This window comes from Crinia signifera, chromosome 11, assembly GCF_055691185.1.
Source record: "Crinia signifera chromosome 11, ASM5569118v1, whole genome shotgun sequence".
NCBI lineage: Eukaryota > Metazoa > Chordata > Amphibia > Anura > Myobatrachidae > Crinia > Crinia signifera.
In genome coordinates this window covers 35721720-35740439 of record NC_139227.1, presented here as the reverse complement: position 1 = coordinate 35740439, position 18720 = coordinate 35721720, and the positions used below count along the sequence as shown (strand labels likewise).

At 45.2% G+C, this 18720-nt stretch overlaps 1 protein-coding gene across 1 annotated transcript in view; it reads right to left on the bottom strand.

The window, feature by feature from the left end:
- Positions 1-1896, bottom strand: part of JPH3 (junctophilin 3) — a 112171-nt gene extending 110275 nt beyond the window's left edge. The window contains exon 1 of the mRNA XM_083164939.1: positions 786-1896. Within this exon, the coding sequence (XP_083021065.1) occupies positions 786-1167 (382 nt within the window). The 5' untranslated portion in view covers positions 1168-1896. The remainder of the gene's footprint in view (positions 1-785) is intronic.
- Positions 1897-18720: the final 16824 nt, after the last annotated feature.

Sequence of the window (18720 nt, the reverse complement as noted above, 5' to 3'; positions counted from 1 at the left end):
ACATCATCAGCCACTACAAAGCCAGAGAGTGTAGAACCTATGGCATTCAGAGTGCATCACACAGGTGCAAATTAGGGGCTCTGACATGTGGGTTTAGAGAAACAGTGGTTTTGGGAGATTAATTCTCAGATAATCACTCAAATCCATTCCAAAGTCAGGAAAGTGAGGGGATTAATGAATATGATCACCAAAAGCACTATTATACTATGCAAGACAATCATAACTTTATTGAGGGTATCTGTGTCCTGAGCCTTGGTACAGGTGGCACCGATATATAAATAGATAGATAGATAGATAGATAGATAGATAGATAGATAGATAGATATGTGTGTGTGTGTGTGTGTGTGTGTGTGTGTGTGTGTGTGTGTGTATATGTGTGTGTGTGTATGTGTGTGTGTGTTTATCTATATGTGTGTGTTTTTATATATTATATATATATACACCTACATATATATCTATATCTATCTTTCTATATATAGATAGATATACAGTGTGTGTGTGTGTGTGTGTGTGTGTGTGTGTGTGTGTGTGTGTGTGTGTGTGTGTGTGTGTGTATATGTATATACACACACACACACACACACACTTTACAATGCAAATTAATTGTAGTGCTTAGCAGGGCAAGCCCTGGGGGTACCTTTCTCAGTACAAGCCATTCCCCTGCAACCCACACACATGCCCATACAGCTCAGCCATGGCCTTGCCCTGGTGCACTGGCAGTGCCACCGTCACGTGATAGCCACTGACAGGCCAGAGCTTGGCCGCAGAGCTGACAATCGCCTTACCTCCATCTGAGTAGGTCTCCGTCCCGTAGCCATCCTGCAGGCCGTTCGTCCAGGTGCCCTCATACTTGGCCCCGTTTCCCGTGCACTCCCGGACCCCGTAGCGCCCCTTGAAGCCGTTGGTCCACTCCCCCCGGTACAGCCACTTGCCCTTACTCTCCACCCCGATGCCGTGCCGCTTGCCCTGCGCCCAGGTGCCCTGGTAGGTGTTGCCGCTGGGCCAGGTGTAGACCCCCAGCACCTCGAAGCCGTGCGACCAGGAGCCGGTGTACTCGCCCTGCCCCTTGGGACCCGTGCAGATGCCGTGCCCGTGAGCCTTGCCATCCTGCCAGCCGCCGCAGTAGGACCCCCCGTCATCAAAATTAAATCTTCCCCCACTGGACATGCATGTAACTCGGTGCGGGGGTCCGCTCAGCAGTGCGGGGGGGAGGGGGGCTGCGGCAGGGCCGGTTCTAAGGAGGAGGCTCCCCCGGCGATCAGGTAACACTCAGGGGCGGCTGCTGCATCCTGAGTGCCCGGCGGTCCCGCGTGCAGGTGCCCCTGCAGTGCTCAGCTCCCCGAGTGGGACCCCACGCACCCCAGCATATTGGGGGGGTGAGCGGAGGATGCTCTGGCTGGGGTAGGGGGGTGGGAGGTAAGATTGCAGCTGCTGCTGGTCCCTGCCTCCTCTATACCCCTGCACCCCCACCTCTTATTTACCCTGCAACCCCTCCTCTATGCCAGTGCCTCCCTCCTGGATGCACCTGCCCCCTCTATGCCCAGTCTCCTGTATGCACCTGCTCCCTGCCTCCCCTCCCTGCACTGGCTGCTGCTTTAAGTCAATGTCTCCTTGGCTGATGGATGAGTCTGCCCCGGCACCCCGGATCTCCCCCCTAGGTGTGTGCTGCTGCTGCTGCTGCTGCTGCTCCCCGACTCCCGGCCTCTCTCCTGCCCTCTCCCGTCTCTGCTGCTGGCGTTAAAGGCGCAGGAACTGCGTAATGTTATACGGAGACACCCAGCACACGGCTTCCCAGCGGCTCCTTGGAGACAGGAGGCTAATCTCAGACAGCCAGGCCATAGGGTTAGCATTTAGTGCACAGGATTCCAGTGTCAGCACTGAGGCGGGGACTAGGACAGAGGCAGCATCCCAATCACTGGGTCCCTCTGCCTGTGTGTGATGTATATACAGTACATACTGTACACTGCTTCTGTGTTACAGCATATAGCATATGTCCCTCTGCCTGTGCCTGATAGAAATACAGTGTATACCATACACTGCTTCTGTGTTACAGCATAAAGCATGTATGTCCTTCTGCTGTGTGCGATATTACCCTCTATATACAGTATATACCATACACTGCTTCTGTGTCACAGCATGGATATGTCCCTCCACCTGTGTGCGATATTACCCTATACATACAGTATATATCATACACTGCTTCTGTGTCATAGCATATAGCATATGTCCCTCTGCCTGTGCCTGATAGAAATACAGTATATACCATACACTGCTTCTATGTCACAGCATATAGCATATGTCCTTCTGCCTGTGTGTGATATTACCCTCTATATACAGTATATACCATACACTGCTTCTGTGTCACAGCATAAAGCATACAGTATGTCCTTCTGCCTGTGTGTGATATTATCCTCTATATACAGTATATACCATACAATGCTTCTGTGTCACAGCATGTATCATATGTCCCTCCACCTGTGTGCGATATTACCCTATACATACAGTATATATCATACACTTCTTCTGTGTCATAGCATATATCCATATGCCTGTGTGTGAAATTACCATATATATATATATATATATATATATATATATATATATATATATATATATATATATATATATATATACAGAATATACCATAACTGGGGCAGATGTATTAAGCTTTCACAAGAGATAAATGCAAGGGTGATAGGGAGAGATAAACATCCAGCCAATCAGCTCTTTACTGACTTTTTTCAAACACAGCCTTTAACATGGCAGTTAGCAGGTGATTGGCTGGACATTTATCTCTTTTTATCACCCTCGCGTTTATCTCTTGTTAAGGCTTAATACATCTGCCCCACTGCTTCTATGTCACAGAATATATAATTTGTCCCTCTGCCTGTAATACCCCTTTCACACCAGAAATGCAGGGACAAACCCGGGAATCCACACAGGCGGCGAAAATGACGGGACAGGCGGCAGATGAAGATGACGCAGCTCTCCGGCGCCCTCACTGCCGCCGGAGAGCTGCGTCATCATCATCCACCGGCTGTCCCGTCATTTGAGCCCGCCGCCTGCATCAATTCCCAGCCGGATAGGACACAGAGGACCGGCAACCCGGGTAAATATATCCTAACCCAGGCATGTCCAACTTGCGGCCCTCCAGATGTTGTGAAACTACACATCCTAGCATGCCTTGCCATAGTATTGCTATTAGGGAATTCTAAAACTATTGCAAGGCATGCTGGGATGTGTAGTTTCACAACATCTGGAGGGCCGCAGGTTGGACATGCCTGCCCTAACCCATTCACACCAGCCAGGTCCCCAGGTTGAACCCGGGAACAACCCTGCTACCTAGCAGGGTTGGATTGCCGGCAAATTAGCCCGGTAATTTTAACACCAGGGGTAGTACCGGGTTGTTCCCGGACTCAACCCGGGAATTTAGGCTGGTGTGAAAGGGGTATAATATTACTCACAGCATAAATCCTATGTCCAACTGCCTGTGTCTGATTGATTGATTGATTGATTAATTGATTGATAGATACAGTATATACCATACACTGCTTCTGTGTCACAGCACAAATCATACGTCCCTCTGCCTGTGTGTAATATTACCCTATATAGACAGTATATACCATACACTGCTTCTGTGTCACAGCATGTACCATGTGTCCCTCTGCCGGTGTGCGACATTACCGTATATATACAGTATATACCATACACTGCTTCTGTATCACAGCATGTATCATGTGTCTTTCTGCCAGTGTGTTATATTACCCTATGTATACAGTATATACCATAAACTGCTTCTGTCACAGCATGTATCATGTGTCTTTCTGCCAGTGTGTGATATAAACCTATGTATACAGTATAGACCATACACTGCTTCTGTGTAACAGAATATATCATATGTCTCTCTGCCTGTGTGCAATATTACCCTATATGTTTGCTTCTGTGTCACAGCATATATCATGTGTCCCTCCTCCTGTGTGGGTTTTACCCTATATTTACAGTATATACCATACACTGCTTCTGTGTCACAGCATGTATCATATGTCCCCCTGCCTGTGTTCAATATTACCCTATATATACAGTATATACCATACTCTGCTGCTGTGTCACAGCATATATCATATGTCCCTCTGCCTGTGTCTGATTGATTTATTGATATATACAGTATATAGCATTCACTGTTTCTGTGTCACAGCACAAATTATATGTCCCTCTGCCTTTGTGTAATATTACCCTATATTATATAGACAGTATATACCATACACTTCTTCTGTGTCACAGCATGTACCATGTGTCCCTCTGCCGGTGTGCGATATTACGTGTGTGTGTATATATATATATATATATATATATATATACAGTATATACCATACACTGCTTCTGTGTCACAGCATATATCACGTGTCCCTACTCCTGTGTGTGATATTACCCTATATTTACAGTATGTACCATACACTGCTTCTGTTTCACAGCATGTATTATATGTCCCTCTGTCGGTGTGCAATATTACCCTATATATTATATACCATACACTGCTTCTTTGTCACAGCATATATTATATGTCCCTCTGCCTGTGTGTGATATTACCGTATATATAAAGTATATACCATACACTGCTTCTGTGTCACAGCATATATCATATGTGCCTCTGCCAGCGTGTGACATTACCGTATATATTATATACCATACACTGCTTCTGTATCACAGCATATATCATATGTCTCTCTGCCTGTGTGTGATATTACCCTATATATACAGTATATACCATATACTTCTTCTATATCACAGCATGTATCATTTGTCCCTCCGCCTGTGTGCGATATTACCCTATATATGCAGTATATACCATACACTGATTCTGTGTCACAGCATGTATCATATGTCCACCTACCTGTGTGCGATATTACCCTATATAAACAGTATATACTATACTCTGCTGCTGTTCACAGCATATATCATATGTCCCTCTGCCTGTGCGTAATATTACCCTATATAGACAGTATATGCCATACACTGCTTCTGTGTCACAGCATGTACCATGTGTCCCTCTGCCGGTGTGCGATATTAATGTATATATGCCGTATATACCATACACTGCTTCTGTGTCACAGCATGTATCATGTATCTCTCTGCCGGTGTGTGATATTACCCTATGTACACAATATATACTATACGCTGCTTCGGTGTCACAAAATATATCATATGTCCCTCTGTCGTTGTGCGATATTACCCTATATATTATATACCATACCCTGCTTCTGTGTCACAGCATATATCATATGTCCAACCTCCTGTGTCTGACTGATTGACTGATAGATACAGTATATGCCATACACTGCTTCTGTGTCACAGCATGTACCATGTGTCCCTCTACCGGTGTGCGATATTGACGTATATATATGCAGTATACACCATAAACTGCTTCTGTGTCACAGCATGTATCATGTATCTCTCTGCCGGTGTGGGATTTTACCCTATGTACACAATATATACTATACGCTGTTTCTGTGTCACAAAATATATCATATGTCCCTCTGTTGTTGTGCGATATTACCCTATATATTATATACCATACACTGCTACTGTGTCATAGCATTTATCATGTGTCCCTCCTCCTGTGTGCGATATTACCCTATATTTACAGTATATACCATACAATGCTTCTGTGTCAGATCTTGTATCATAGGTCCCTATGCCTGTGTGTGAAATGACCCTATATATACACAGAATATACCATACACTGCTTCTATGTCACAGAATATATAAATTGTCCCTCTGGCTGTAACATTACCCTAGACATACATTATATACCATACACTGCTTCTGTGTCACAGCATATATCATATGTCCAACCTCCTGTGTCTGACTGATTGACTGATAGATACAGTATATACCATACACTGCTTCTGTGTCACAGCACAAATCATATGTCTCTAAGCCTGTCTGCGATATTACCCTATATAGAGAGTATATACCATACTCTGTTGCTATGTCACAGCATATATCATATGTCCCTCTGCCTTTGTGTAATATTCCCCTATACATACAGTATATACCATACACTGCTTTTGTGTCAGAGCATATATCATATGTCCAACTGCCTGTGTCTGATTGATTGATTGATTGATTGATATATACAGTATATACCATTCACTGCTTCTGTGTCACAGCACGAATCATATGTCCCTCTGCCTGTGTGTAATATTACCATATATTTACAGTATATACCATACACTGCTTCTGTGTCACAGCATGTATCATATCTCTCTCTGCCGGTGTGTGATATTACCCTATATCATGGGTCCTCAAACTGCGGCCCTCCAGATGTTGTGAAACTACAAATCCCAGCATGCCTTGCCACAGTGTTGCTATAAGGGAGTGTTAAAAATGTGGCAAGGCATGCTGGGATTTGTAGTTTCACAACATCTGGAGGGCCGCAGTTTGAGGACCCATGCCCTATATATACAGTATATATCATACACTGCTTCTGTGTCGCAGTATATATCATATGTCCCTCTGCCAGTGTGTGATATATCCGTATATATATATATATACAATATTTGCCATACATTGCTTCTGTGTCACAGCATGTCTCATGTGTCCCTCTGCCGGTGTGTGATATTACCCTATGTATACAGTATATATCATACACTGCTTCTGTGTCACAGCACATATCATCTGTCCCTCTGTTGTTGTGCGATATTACCCTATATATTATATACCATACACGGCTTCTGTGTCACAGCATATATCAAATGTCCCTCTACCAGTTTGCAATATTACCCTATTTATTATATACCATATACTGCTTATGTGTCACAGCATATATTATATGTCTCTCTGCCTGTGTGTAATATTAACCTATATATACAGTATATACCATACACTGCTTCTGTGTCACAGCATGTATCATGTGTCCCTCTGCCAGTGTGTGATATTACCCTATGTATTAAAGTATATACCAGGACAGGCCAACTTGTGGCTCTCCAGATGTTGTGAAACTACAAATCCCGTGATATTATCCTATATATACAGTATATACCATACACTGCTTCTGTGTCCTGATGGGAAAGTCACCACCGATTGTGAAGCTGACCTAATGACTCCATCCCTGTCATTATGCTGGCATATAATGGTCTGACTCCTCCCACCAGTGCTAGTGATGTCACTTCCAGAGAGCTCCGGTGTACAGTAACACACATTTACAGTCTCCAAACACATCTGTTAAATGTCACCTCCTGATGAAAGCAGACAATCCTGATAAACATCATTATATTATCCACATACAAAAATGCATAAAAAGTATAGAAGAAAGGAACAGGCACAGCTTTATATGCTGCTGTCAGAAGTGGTCTATCTGATAAAACCAACGATGAGCTGTTGTCTTGGGAGTGACCCACCTCTATTGACAATTCCATTTCATTGTGTACCAAGGGTTGATCTTCAGTACCGGAAACATTTCCTTGAAAAGGAGAACACAAACTAAAGAAGAACCCATGCAAATCAATCGCTCCCAACTAAAACCAGAGAAGCTGCAAAGGCATCTCCAAGAAAGACTTTGGAGGTTATTCCGGTTCACTCACAAAGGCACAATCACTCTCTAATGGACAAAACCATATGCACTGCAGGTGGGGCAGATGTAACATTTGCAGAGAGAATTAGATTAGGGTGGGGTTTGTACTTCAAACATATCTATATTGCAGTGTAAAAATAAAGCAGCCAGTATTTACCCTGCACAGAAACAATAAAACACCCAAATCTAACTCTCTCTGCACATGTTACCTGCAGTGCATACGGTTTTGTCCATTAGAGAGTGATTGTGCCTTTGCGAGTGAACTAGAATAACCCCCTTTGCTTCCAACAGCCGAGAAACTCCAATGCCGAACAGCTATCTGAATAGCCAGGTTAGGCGTAACAAATCATTCTATGTCTGAACCAGACTGTTCTATCTTTTTGACACAGACAAGGGCCTGATTCTCACTCACTTGGTTCCCCGCGTGTTCGCACGGTGGACCGATGTTGAAGCACTGTGCATGCGCATATTCGCTTATGTGTATTTGCAGGGCTTTTGTGCGGGCACCTACGGGGGGGGGGGGTATAGAGTGTGATGGGGCGGCAGGGCCGGCGCCACCATTAGGCAAATCTAGGCATTTGCCTAGGGCGCCGGCCACTGCCTGCGGCATATATGTGCGTAAAAGCTGGCGGCAGCGGGCGGGTCCCTGCAGTCAATAAGAAATAACGAGCGCTATCTGCCGGGCTATGCGGGAGCGCTTCTGTTTTGTAAACACTGGCCACACGCTGATTGGATGAGATTCAGCCAATCAGCATGCGCCGTGCGGCCAGTGTTTCCAAAACAGAAGCGCTTCCGCATAGCGCTCGTTATTTCTTATTGACTGCAGGGACCCCCCGCTGCCACCGCCAGCTTTACAGCGCCGCAGGACAGGAACCCGGGCAGCAGACACCGGGGCGCCCCCACCCCGACTTGCCTGGGGCGCTCTGGTGCCTTGCACCGCCCCTGGGGGGCGGGCAGGGGGCCGTTCGCTACTTTTCCTGGGCGTACCCACGAAAACACTGGGTGCACCCTGGAAACACTGGGCGTCCCCATATGAACACAGACGGGCACCTGCCTGCCAGGGGCGGGCAGCTGATGTTACAGGACGTCAACCGCCCGCACAGTTCTCAGACCAGCAGAAACTGACTTGCGAGCACTGTAGAAATCATTCGCTGGTCGGCAACCAGCTAATGTTTTCGGGCCTGCACGCTACCCTGCAAGTGGATATTTATGCAAAACATCTATTCACAATGGGGTTTATTCTAGTTCATTCTTTCTGACAAAATCCTTCTTAGATGGACAAAACCATGTGCAATGCAGGGGGGCAGATGTAACATGTGCAGATAGAATTAGATTTGGGTGAGTTATTTTGTTTCTGTGCAGGGAAAATACTGACTGCTTTATTTTACACTGCAATATAGATCTCACTTTGAAGAAAAACCCCACCCAAATCTAATTCTCTCTGCACAAGTTACATCTGCCCCACCCGCAGTGCACATGGTTTTGTCCATCTAAGAAGGATTTTGTCAGAAAGAATGAACTAGAATAACCCCCAATGTGACAGGGGCGAGTGGCATTAGAATAGAATAGAATTAGAAGGCTCACTAAGCAGCAAACTACTGCTGCGTAGTTAGACAACCAGAATGACCCCCTAAATATCTTCCAGCTCTAATGCTGGAGATGTTGGTGGTACTTCCTCATCTTTGCAGCCACCACTTACGCCAGTTACGTTAGCCACTACATGAATCGCAATTGTACTGTCGCAGGCTCGTGGCTCGCTCCGCTCCACTCGCCACAACTTTACTAAAGGTAATAGATGGTGGTGTGGACACAGGAGGGTGAAGTGGACCCTGAAAATAACCCTTGCGCACCATACGCTACGTAAGTTCCGTAGCGTAAGCGGTGGCCACACAGATGAGGAAGTATCAAATTGGCTATTCCACATTACCTAGGCCAGTTCACCTTACTGCAAGTTGATGGCATAATATTAAGTAGGGTTGACACTGGCTATTGATATACACATTAGGTAGAACATGGGTATGAAACCAACATTAGTACTGCGTTATTGTAACGTAAAAGCAGTAATCGGTTGGTGGTGCTCCCGAAATGTTCAGTATCGTTAACTGTAGTCCTTAAGTCAAAGCAAAAGAGCTTTTTGGGGCATACTTGCAAAAATGAATGTTATCTGTAGTTAATTTAATACATAACTGAATAATTCTCTCTAAAAAAATGGCGACACATATGTCAATATAAAAATTTGAAACAATATACATGCCATCCTGGGACCTCAAGTGGTCTCCAATATAAAATTATTATTTTTTTTACTCTGGCTCATTCCTCCTGTTTACTGTAAGGCGGTTTATTTACTAAGATGTGAGTTCTATTTAAGATAGGATGTTGCCCATAGCATGGGATGTTGCTAAGTGTAACCAATCAGAATCTACTTATTATTTATGTAGCACCTTCTAGAACAGGGGTGAGCAAACTACACGGGGGCAGCAGGCCGGGATTTCCTCAACGGCGCCGCATAACCCAGCTCCTTGCTTCCCTGACTCAATTGAGTGACAGCTGAGCCATCGGCGCTGCACAGCAGTTAAGGGCAGCCGAGCGACGGCTGTGCTGTCCCGTAGTGTGCTAGGTAGAAGCCGAAGGCTCAGTGATTGGCTGAGCCACAGGCTGTGCAGGAGGCAGGATCCCTGACAACATGTGCTGTGTAGATGGAGGCTGCTTGGAGGTGAGACAGAGTATCTGCTCTCCTCTTGTCTCTGTGTTATGGGCTGGCTGCTCCCTACAAAACAAGTAAGGCAGCCTGTTTTTCCAATATATAGAATTTGAGCTCATACCGTGTGGCGTAATATGAATTTTGTGTGTGGACCATGAATATTTACTGGAATTGTTAAGTGGCCCCCCCGGCCAAAATAATTGCCCACCCCTGTTCTAGAAAATATAAAATATAATCTGATTGGTTACCCCTAATTAACATATATCTTAAATAGAACTTCAATCTTAGTAATACCTCTTTCACACCTGCAACCCGGGTTTTTCTTCGGTGTGAAAGGATCAACATATGTGGTGATATGGTGGGTCTTAAATCCTGGGTCTCTGACCCTGGTAAAGAGCAGGGTCCCTAACCTGGGATTTAAGACCCGGTTTGACCTTTTCACTCCTAAGGAAAACCTGAGTTATTCAGCGAATTACCGGGTTGAAAAGCGTTAACCTGGTAATTTGTCTCTTGGTGTGAATGGGGGTATAAATAAAGCCCTCACTGACTACCCCATCCATGTCACCCCTTTAGAATGTAAGCTATCAGAAACAGATCTCTCTTCCCTAGACTTACTTGAACCATCTTCTACTCCATAGTCCCTTTGATGGCACCCAATCAGATGTTTTTCCCCCCGATACTTTTTCAGTGTCATCTGCTGGTGTAGATAGGTTTATATACCCTGTACTTGTCCTACAATGTCTTGCACTGTAGGTCACTGTGTTCTTGTTTTGCCTATTTTAAAGCATAACAATAATGATAATAATAGGACTATGAGTATGATTAGCCGTTTGGCGCTGCCGATAGAAATAGTTTGTTTTGCGTACACATTTGAGTGGTCCATCAGGTCCATTGTGCTAATACGTGACATGTGCAGGTGGAGAATGGTAAACGCATTACTCAAACAACCTCACCTTTCAGAACAATCTGCCGCCGGTGCTCATTGGAGGGCGCCTCCTTCTGACGACATTCCTAACTGTTCTCCAGCGCTCCCATATGATTTGCTGTAATGTATCACTTTGCTACGGGGATGGCTTCAGCTGTCACATTGCTGCATCTGATTTATTTACTAAATTATCTCTGTATAATAGGACAGATCCCAGATGTCACTCTTGTGTTGTCACATGAAAGGACGTGTCTAAATATACATTTTGAGTAGAATTAAGCTCAAAATAAGCATTTCTTGTGTGAAACCTCCATGTATGCATCACATTCAGTCATGTGAAGGAGATAAATAAATCTCCTACAGTAACAGACATCAGTTTTTGTAATCTTAGCCTCATATCAGTGGGAGATGTCATGGCTAGGAGGTAGCGCTGCTAATCCAGAGAGCAAAGGTCATCGGATAGAACCGCTGTGATTTGATTGTCTATTAGAAAGCGTGGTTGAAAGCCAACAAATAAACATTCATTGAATGTGTGCAGTGGTATAAATTTATATGAATTGGGCCGTTTATTCAGTGACCATGTCAGATGCGTAGACACGGATAGATTTGGCAAAAGATCTGGCGTTCCCGACTGATTGAAATGACCAATCGATCAAATCGTTCCGGGTGTATGAACGATATCGATGCCAATACACGTACCCATCGGTCATTGGTAGAAGCCGATGATCTTTCCTGCGTACAGACCAATCGTTAGCTATGTGTACCATTAGTTTCATGTGTATGCACGATTAAAGATCAATCAATCATGTTCAATCGTTTGTACAATCGTTCACTATATGACATCAAATAGTTTCTCCAGGAGTTCTGAGGAAATCATTAACGAGATTGGATGGTTGGCTAAATCTTTCCATGTGTATGAAACTTAAGTATTCCAGAGAACTGCATAATGTCAGCACTCGGCAGCAAGTAGTGAGCAACTTTAATCTAAAGCGATCTGACTAAATTGCTTAGAAATTAAGTACAAATCGTTCTGTGTGTATACCCCGAGTGACAGCACCATCGCTTGACCAGATCTTGACTACATATAGGCCCTTATTCTGAATCGTGCGGTACGGGCCGCGTGCGGCCGTACCGCCGATGTTTTCAGTCTGCACATGCGCAGAGGTCAATCTGCGCATGTGCAGCCGAATTCGCCGCAGACGTATTTCGTCCGCCGCAAAGGGGGCGTATAGGGGCGTGAGGGGCTTCATACCCTCATTTCCCTATGCATACGCCCCGCGTTTCATGGGTGTTCCCATGCAAACGCGGGGCGTATGCATGGTAATGAGGGTATGACGCCAGTGATGGGGGCGGAAAGCTGACGTCGCCGGATGTCAGTTCTCCGGCCCCATACAAGCTATCACACGGACGATTGTCCGTGTGGTCTCAGCTTGCGGGAGCTGCTGGGGCGTGCGGCCCTGCCTTCGATGGTCGACGACCATCGAATGCAGGGGGCAGCTCCCACCATGGTGGAGGCGTACGCCCCACCATTTTCATGCGGATCGCCAGCCGTCCGTGTACGGACGGCCGTGGCGATCCGTAGTGTGGGCGGGGATTGGTTTGTGCGGCCGGAGCACCGTGTGCGGCTCCGGCCGCACGATTCAGAATAAGGGCCATAGTCAAGATCTAATAAGATCACCAGTGTTCTAATTAGAGAACACTGATTACACAAATCGCTATGTGTGTGTGGGTGATCCAACAAGTCCTGTGAGCTGAGCGATCTGACTAGACTAGATCATTCAGCGCCCTGTGTATGTATGAGCCTACATACTCTTTAATGAACAATCTTGCTAATAGGACTGTGTTGGGAGAAAATCCAGAACAAAGTCAGTCATTTTGTATCTGGAACAAACCATGGGGTGAAAATAAATTTATTGTACTTGCATGCAGAGTAAATACTGACTTCTTTTGCATGTGTCCAAGCTTTGGGGATTATTCAGACCTGATTGCAAGGCTATGAAGGCTATGGTGTTTGTAGGTGATAACCGGACATTTTCTGGGAGTCTCAAGAAAAACACAGGCATGCCCAAGCATTTGGTAGGGAGTTGTGTGACGTCAGCTACGATCACGGACAGCCTGATTCTATCACAGCCGCGGAGTAGGTCCTGGGCTACGCACAGACTGCACACAGTCATTTGATGGTGAGTGATGGCAGCTAATTACAGGCCTGCAGACTTGCACAGGGTGAGATTTCACTCTGGCGTGGTGGCATATACCTGAACGCAGAGCTCTGCAAAGTAGCTGCCGTATGATCAGTTCTGAGTAACCCCCTAAATTATTACACTGCAATTAGGGATGCCAATCCCGGGGCATTTTTTCAATCCCGGGAATCGGGATTGAAAAATGCTCAATCCCGGGATTGGCATCCCTGAATGAAAATTGCCGCTGTACCCCACATGACTTACATTTTTGGAGCTGTGGTGCGGGGGCAGGCGGCAGAGGTGCGGGGGAAGGCAGCAGTGGTGCGGTGGTAGGCGGCAGAGGTGCGGGGGCAGGCGGCAGTGGTGCGGGGGGCAGGCGTCGGGCATGACGCGGCAGCTGGAAGGCGCGTCGGGTATGATGCGGGAGGCGTCTTCCGGATGCTGGGGATGCTACGCTGCGGCCTGCGCAGCGTGACCTATGACCGAATCACGCTGCGCATGCCACACGCCGGGTCGGGAACAGCCGGGCAGCGTCTGAGCGGCTGCTCAGACTGTGCCCGGCATTAAACTGCGCATGCGCAGTCTAATCCCGAAATCCCGGGATTGGACTATCTATGCAAATCCTGGACATTTTGTGGCCAAATCCCAGGATCCCGCCGATCCCAGATTGGCCACCCTAACTGCAATGTAGATCTATGTCTAGGTACGCACCTGAACAACTTGTAATTGGACCAATTTTACATCCAATTTCATTTGAGCCGAGAATATATGATATTGAGCACACACTGTCCAATATCACATACAACTGAACTATATAAAGTATATTAGTTGTACACATTTTCATGTTACTCCATATAGTGAACACACTAGAACACACATATTTTAAGAACACTGGCCAAATCGGAACAACATATCGTCTGGTCATCTGGTTGGCCGTACACACTACAAATCTGCACCAAATCGCAATAACCAGAGGATGTTGCTTATGACCCATATTTGGGCCACATTTCACCCGATTCACGGCCCAAATCGCATGTGTAGGCATCCTGTCCGACCCAATGCGTGGTCCCATGCGCATCGGAGTCGGGAGGTTGAACCGGCTGCACATAAGATTTTCTAAATCTTACTTGCAGCCTCTGGGTGGGGGACACTGCGAGGCGGGCAGGGGCATCGGACACAGAGGTAGCGGGCGGGGGGCGGTGAGAGGCTGATTGGCTGATATGCGGGTTTATTATTTTTTCACATCACAATAAAACCTTTGCTAGACTAAGGATGGAGTAGGTCTACAGTATAAACATCTGCACAAAAACAAAATAAGAGGAAGATAGACAGTCTGCCCTGCAGGGAACGTGAGAATTACCCTGAGCATCTTCCAGGCTATAGGTACCAGAATCTAAGGTGCCCTATTTGCTGAGAGTTCTTTGTCATTTCTTTGGTAAAGGCAACCAAGTATTGTACCATTATTTTACTATAATGAGGCCACTGGGGGGACTGTTCCGTCAGAGTTAGTTGATGATATTTAAGTTTCTCAGAGCTCCCTTCAAGCTCTCATGTTATTAGAGGAAAGTGAATAGAGAATGAAGGTTCTCTGTAAAAAAAGAAATAGATTGTCCACAAAATATGTGTCCTAAGGGAAAAAAATAAACCTTGCAGACCCGGTCTAACCGTATCCCCCTTCTCTAATTTCCTTTCTCAAAAGTAGCGATTTTTAACCTTTTTCAACTCACGGCACATTAAACACATTTTTATAAATTGACAAGGCACACCAGATCCCCACAGGGAAAAACACATTGGCACCCACAGGGAAAAAAAACAACCCATTGGCCCCCGTATGAAAAAAAGAAAAGAAAAAAACAATCACGCTGGTCCCCACAGGTAACAAAAATGAAATATATTGGCCCTGAGATGAAAACTAGAGACCAGTGAATAACAGTTGAACTGGTCTTGGTGGCTGTAAACTGGTGTGAACATTTATAGTTGGCACACTTGAGAACAGTTCATGGCACACTAGTATTTCATCTGAACTGTTATATAAAGAAATCCTTATCTACACAGAAGATAAAACAACTTTCACATTTATACCCTTCCAAATGAAAATCTTCCTTCTGTAAAAAAAAAAAATGTTATAGTGATCCTATTAAGGGTATCACGGGCAGGGCCTTTGCACACAACACTGATGCCCTGGGGGGCGGAAACGGCCGTCCAGTGCGATATCCATTTTCCGGTTCCCCACTGAGTTGTTACCAGCAATCCCTGCAATCTCCGGAGCTCCAATTTATAGCTCCCCCACAGTGCTTAGGGAGAGACATCAAAAATCCCGGGTCCGACCCGGCTTAGTGGTATGTCTGTGATAAATTCATTATATTATGTATGATATGTGCAGATCTGCGCATCCGCATGACCTGGGGCAGTGATGTTGCTTGCAATGCCCCCAACACTGCAGCATGATTGACAAGCTGCTGGTGTTTGGGAGCAGCGACATACATTACAGATAACTGGGGCGTGTCTTCCTTTTTTTTCTGGGGGTACTGAAACCAGTAGAAAAGAAGGGGGGGGGGGGTGTATAGTTAAGGTTATCTTATGCTGAAATCAACACTTGAAGTATTATTTTCCAGAATGGCAAAAGATAGTTGGTTGGATGGATCCTTCAGAACATGGGCCTTATTCTAGTTCACTCTTTCTGACAAAATCCTTCTTAGATGGACAAAACCCTGTGCACTGCAGGTGGGGCAGATGTAAAATGTGCAGAGAGAATTAGATTTGGGTGAGTTATGTTTCTGTGCAGGATAAATACTGACTGCTTTATTTTTACACTGCAATATAGATCTCACTTTGGAGTAAAACCCCACCCAAATCTAATTCTCTCTGCACATGTCACATCTGCCCCCTGCAGTGCACATGGTTTTGTCCATCTAAGAAGGATTTTGTCAGAAAGAGTGAACTAGAATAAGGCCCCATGTCTCTAATGCGTGGAGGTCAATGTACATGCAAACCAAAGGATAATGATACCAATTTAGAATATAAAATATAAAAATAGATCTTTTAGTATTCAACATTAAAGAGAGTAAAAAACAAGAGAAAACGGACAGCCCACCCTAAATAATATCACACCCCTAGTGTGAATATAATAGTGCTGACATGTGGCTTACATAAGCAAGGACATGTTGAAGCCTATAAAGGCACAGGTGCCGATTCTGTGGGTGCTCAAGGGCCTGAGCACCCACGGAAATTGATGAGCACCCACGGGCCCGAGTCCCGCTGCTGGGCCGCCATATTAACTTGCTAATTTGCAACTGCAGCACCCGCATCGCCAGCCCTGCCATCTGGCAAACAGTATGCCGGGAAGAGTGTATTCCGTCCGCTCTTTAGTGACCCGGTGGTTGCCGCATAATAGATGCTACCCAGCGCCATTAACATAGCTGACAGAAGCATCTTCCCGGCATTCCTGTGCATGGAGGTACGTGCGGTTATCATAGAGAAACAGCTGCAGGTCCATAAGTTATGGGTAAAAATAATTTGAATATTGGAAACAACTGTGCTGCGTTTTGGTATTATTTTGTGGCCATGCCCCTTCCCCATGAAGCCACTCCCCTATATTTTTAGCTTGAGCACCCACTAGCAAAAAACATAAATCGGCACCTATGTATAAAGGTATCTTTTCAAATGTGTTCCACGGTCACCAAATTGTAACACCACCAATATGAATGTAGCATCAATGCTTACATGTAGCTTATGGGTAAGGACAGGTTGAAACCTATAAGGGTATCTTTAGAGTGTGATCCACAACCACCACCTTTATAGTATAAAATAGCATAAAAAGAATGATGCTCACTCTCCTGCTTACTGAAGACTTGTAGTGGCCACACGCATCTGGGGTTCTTTCAAATATTCATATGATATATGTGGAAGCAAAAAGAAAACTTCCCATAGTGCAGCTATGTTTATCAAAAGGATTTATTAAAACAGTACACAGAATAAAATGAAAAATGATGAGGTAAACCTCGTACCTGACTTGAGGTATGAAAGGAAAAGAAGTAATAGAACACGAGGACATGTACTGAAACTGGAGGGAGGTAGGTTCAGGGGAAATGTTAGAAAAATTACTTCACAGAACGGGTAGTGGATAAGTGGAATAGCCTCCCTTCAGAGGTGGTAGAGGCTAAGACAGTAGAACAATTTAAACATGCTTGGAATAGGCATATGAATATCCTTACAAATAAGGATTAAAAAGGGTTGAGATTACCTGAAGGATAAAAAAGGGGCAAACTAGATGGGCCAAATGGTTCTGGGTGCCGGACGGCTCCCCGACAGTCGGGATCCCGACAGTCATTCCTCCGACGTCGGAATCCCGACTGCTCCCTCGTGGGGGTCCACGACTCCCATAGAGGGAGAATTAAATAGGTGGCGAGCATGGCGAGCACAGCGAGCCCGCAAGGGGCTTCATTGCGCTCACCACGCTGTGCAGTCGGAATCCCGACTGTCGGGCAAATATACCACACCCATGGTTCTTATCTGCCGTCAAATTCTATGTTTCTATGATATCACAGAGAGTAGATGTTTTTAGATGAAACCCGGGTGTTCATATATCCGCATGTAATCCTCCCTAAGTCCTGGTATGTCTGTTCTCCTCACAGCTCCTGAACCCAGTGTTTGGGTCCTCGGATTTAACTGGACATCCTCAGTAACCGGAGGGCCACACAGATATTAGCACAGGCTGTATACACAGATGCAGCCCCTGTGCTAACTGCATCCAAACTTGTTTTTATCTCTTACCAGATAATATTGAATAGATCAAATTACTACAATAAATTTTATTGTAACTAATAGGGATGTGCACCAGCCACTTTTCGGGTTTTGGGTTCTGATTACCTTAAGGTTTTGGGTTCTATTGGGCTTTGGCAAAACACCTCCTAAGTGTTTTGTGTTTGGATTTTTTAGGTTTTGGGTTCTAATTTTTTGTTAAAAAAGCATAAAAACTGCTAAAATCACTTTTTTTTTTGCTCCTACGCTATATAAACCTCAATAACATTATATTTCCACTCATTTCCAGTCTATTCTGAACACCTCACAATATTGTTTTTAGGGCAAAAGGTTGCACCGAGGTAGCTGGATAACTATGCTAAGCCACACAAGTGTGCGGCACAAACACGTGGCTCATGTAAGAGAGTGTCACTGCAGCGGTAGATACGGCAGTACTAGGCACCAGACAGGTAGATACGGCAGTACTAGGCACAAGACAGGTAGATACGTCAGCAATACTAGTATATGTGCACCAGCAGAATTTATAATAATTAATATTATTATTAGGTACTGCTTGGCAGTGGCACACAGCGGCACACAT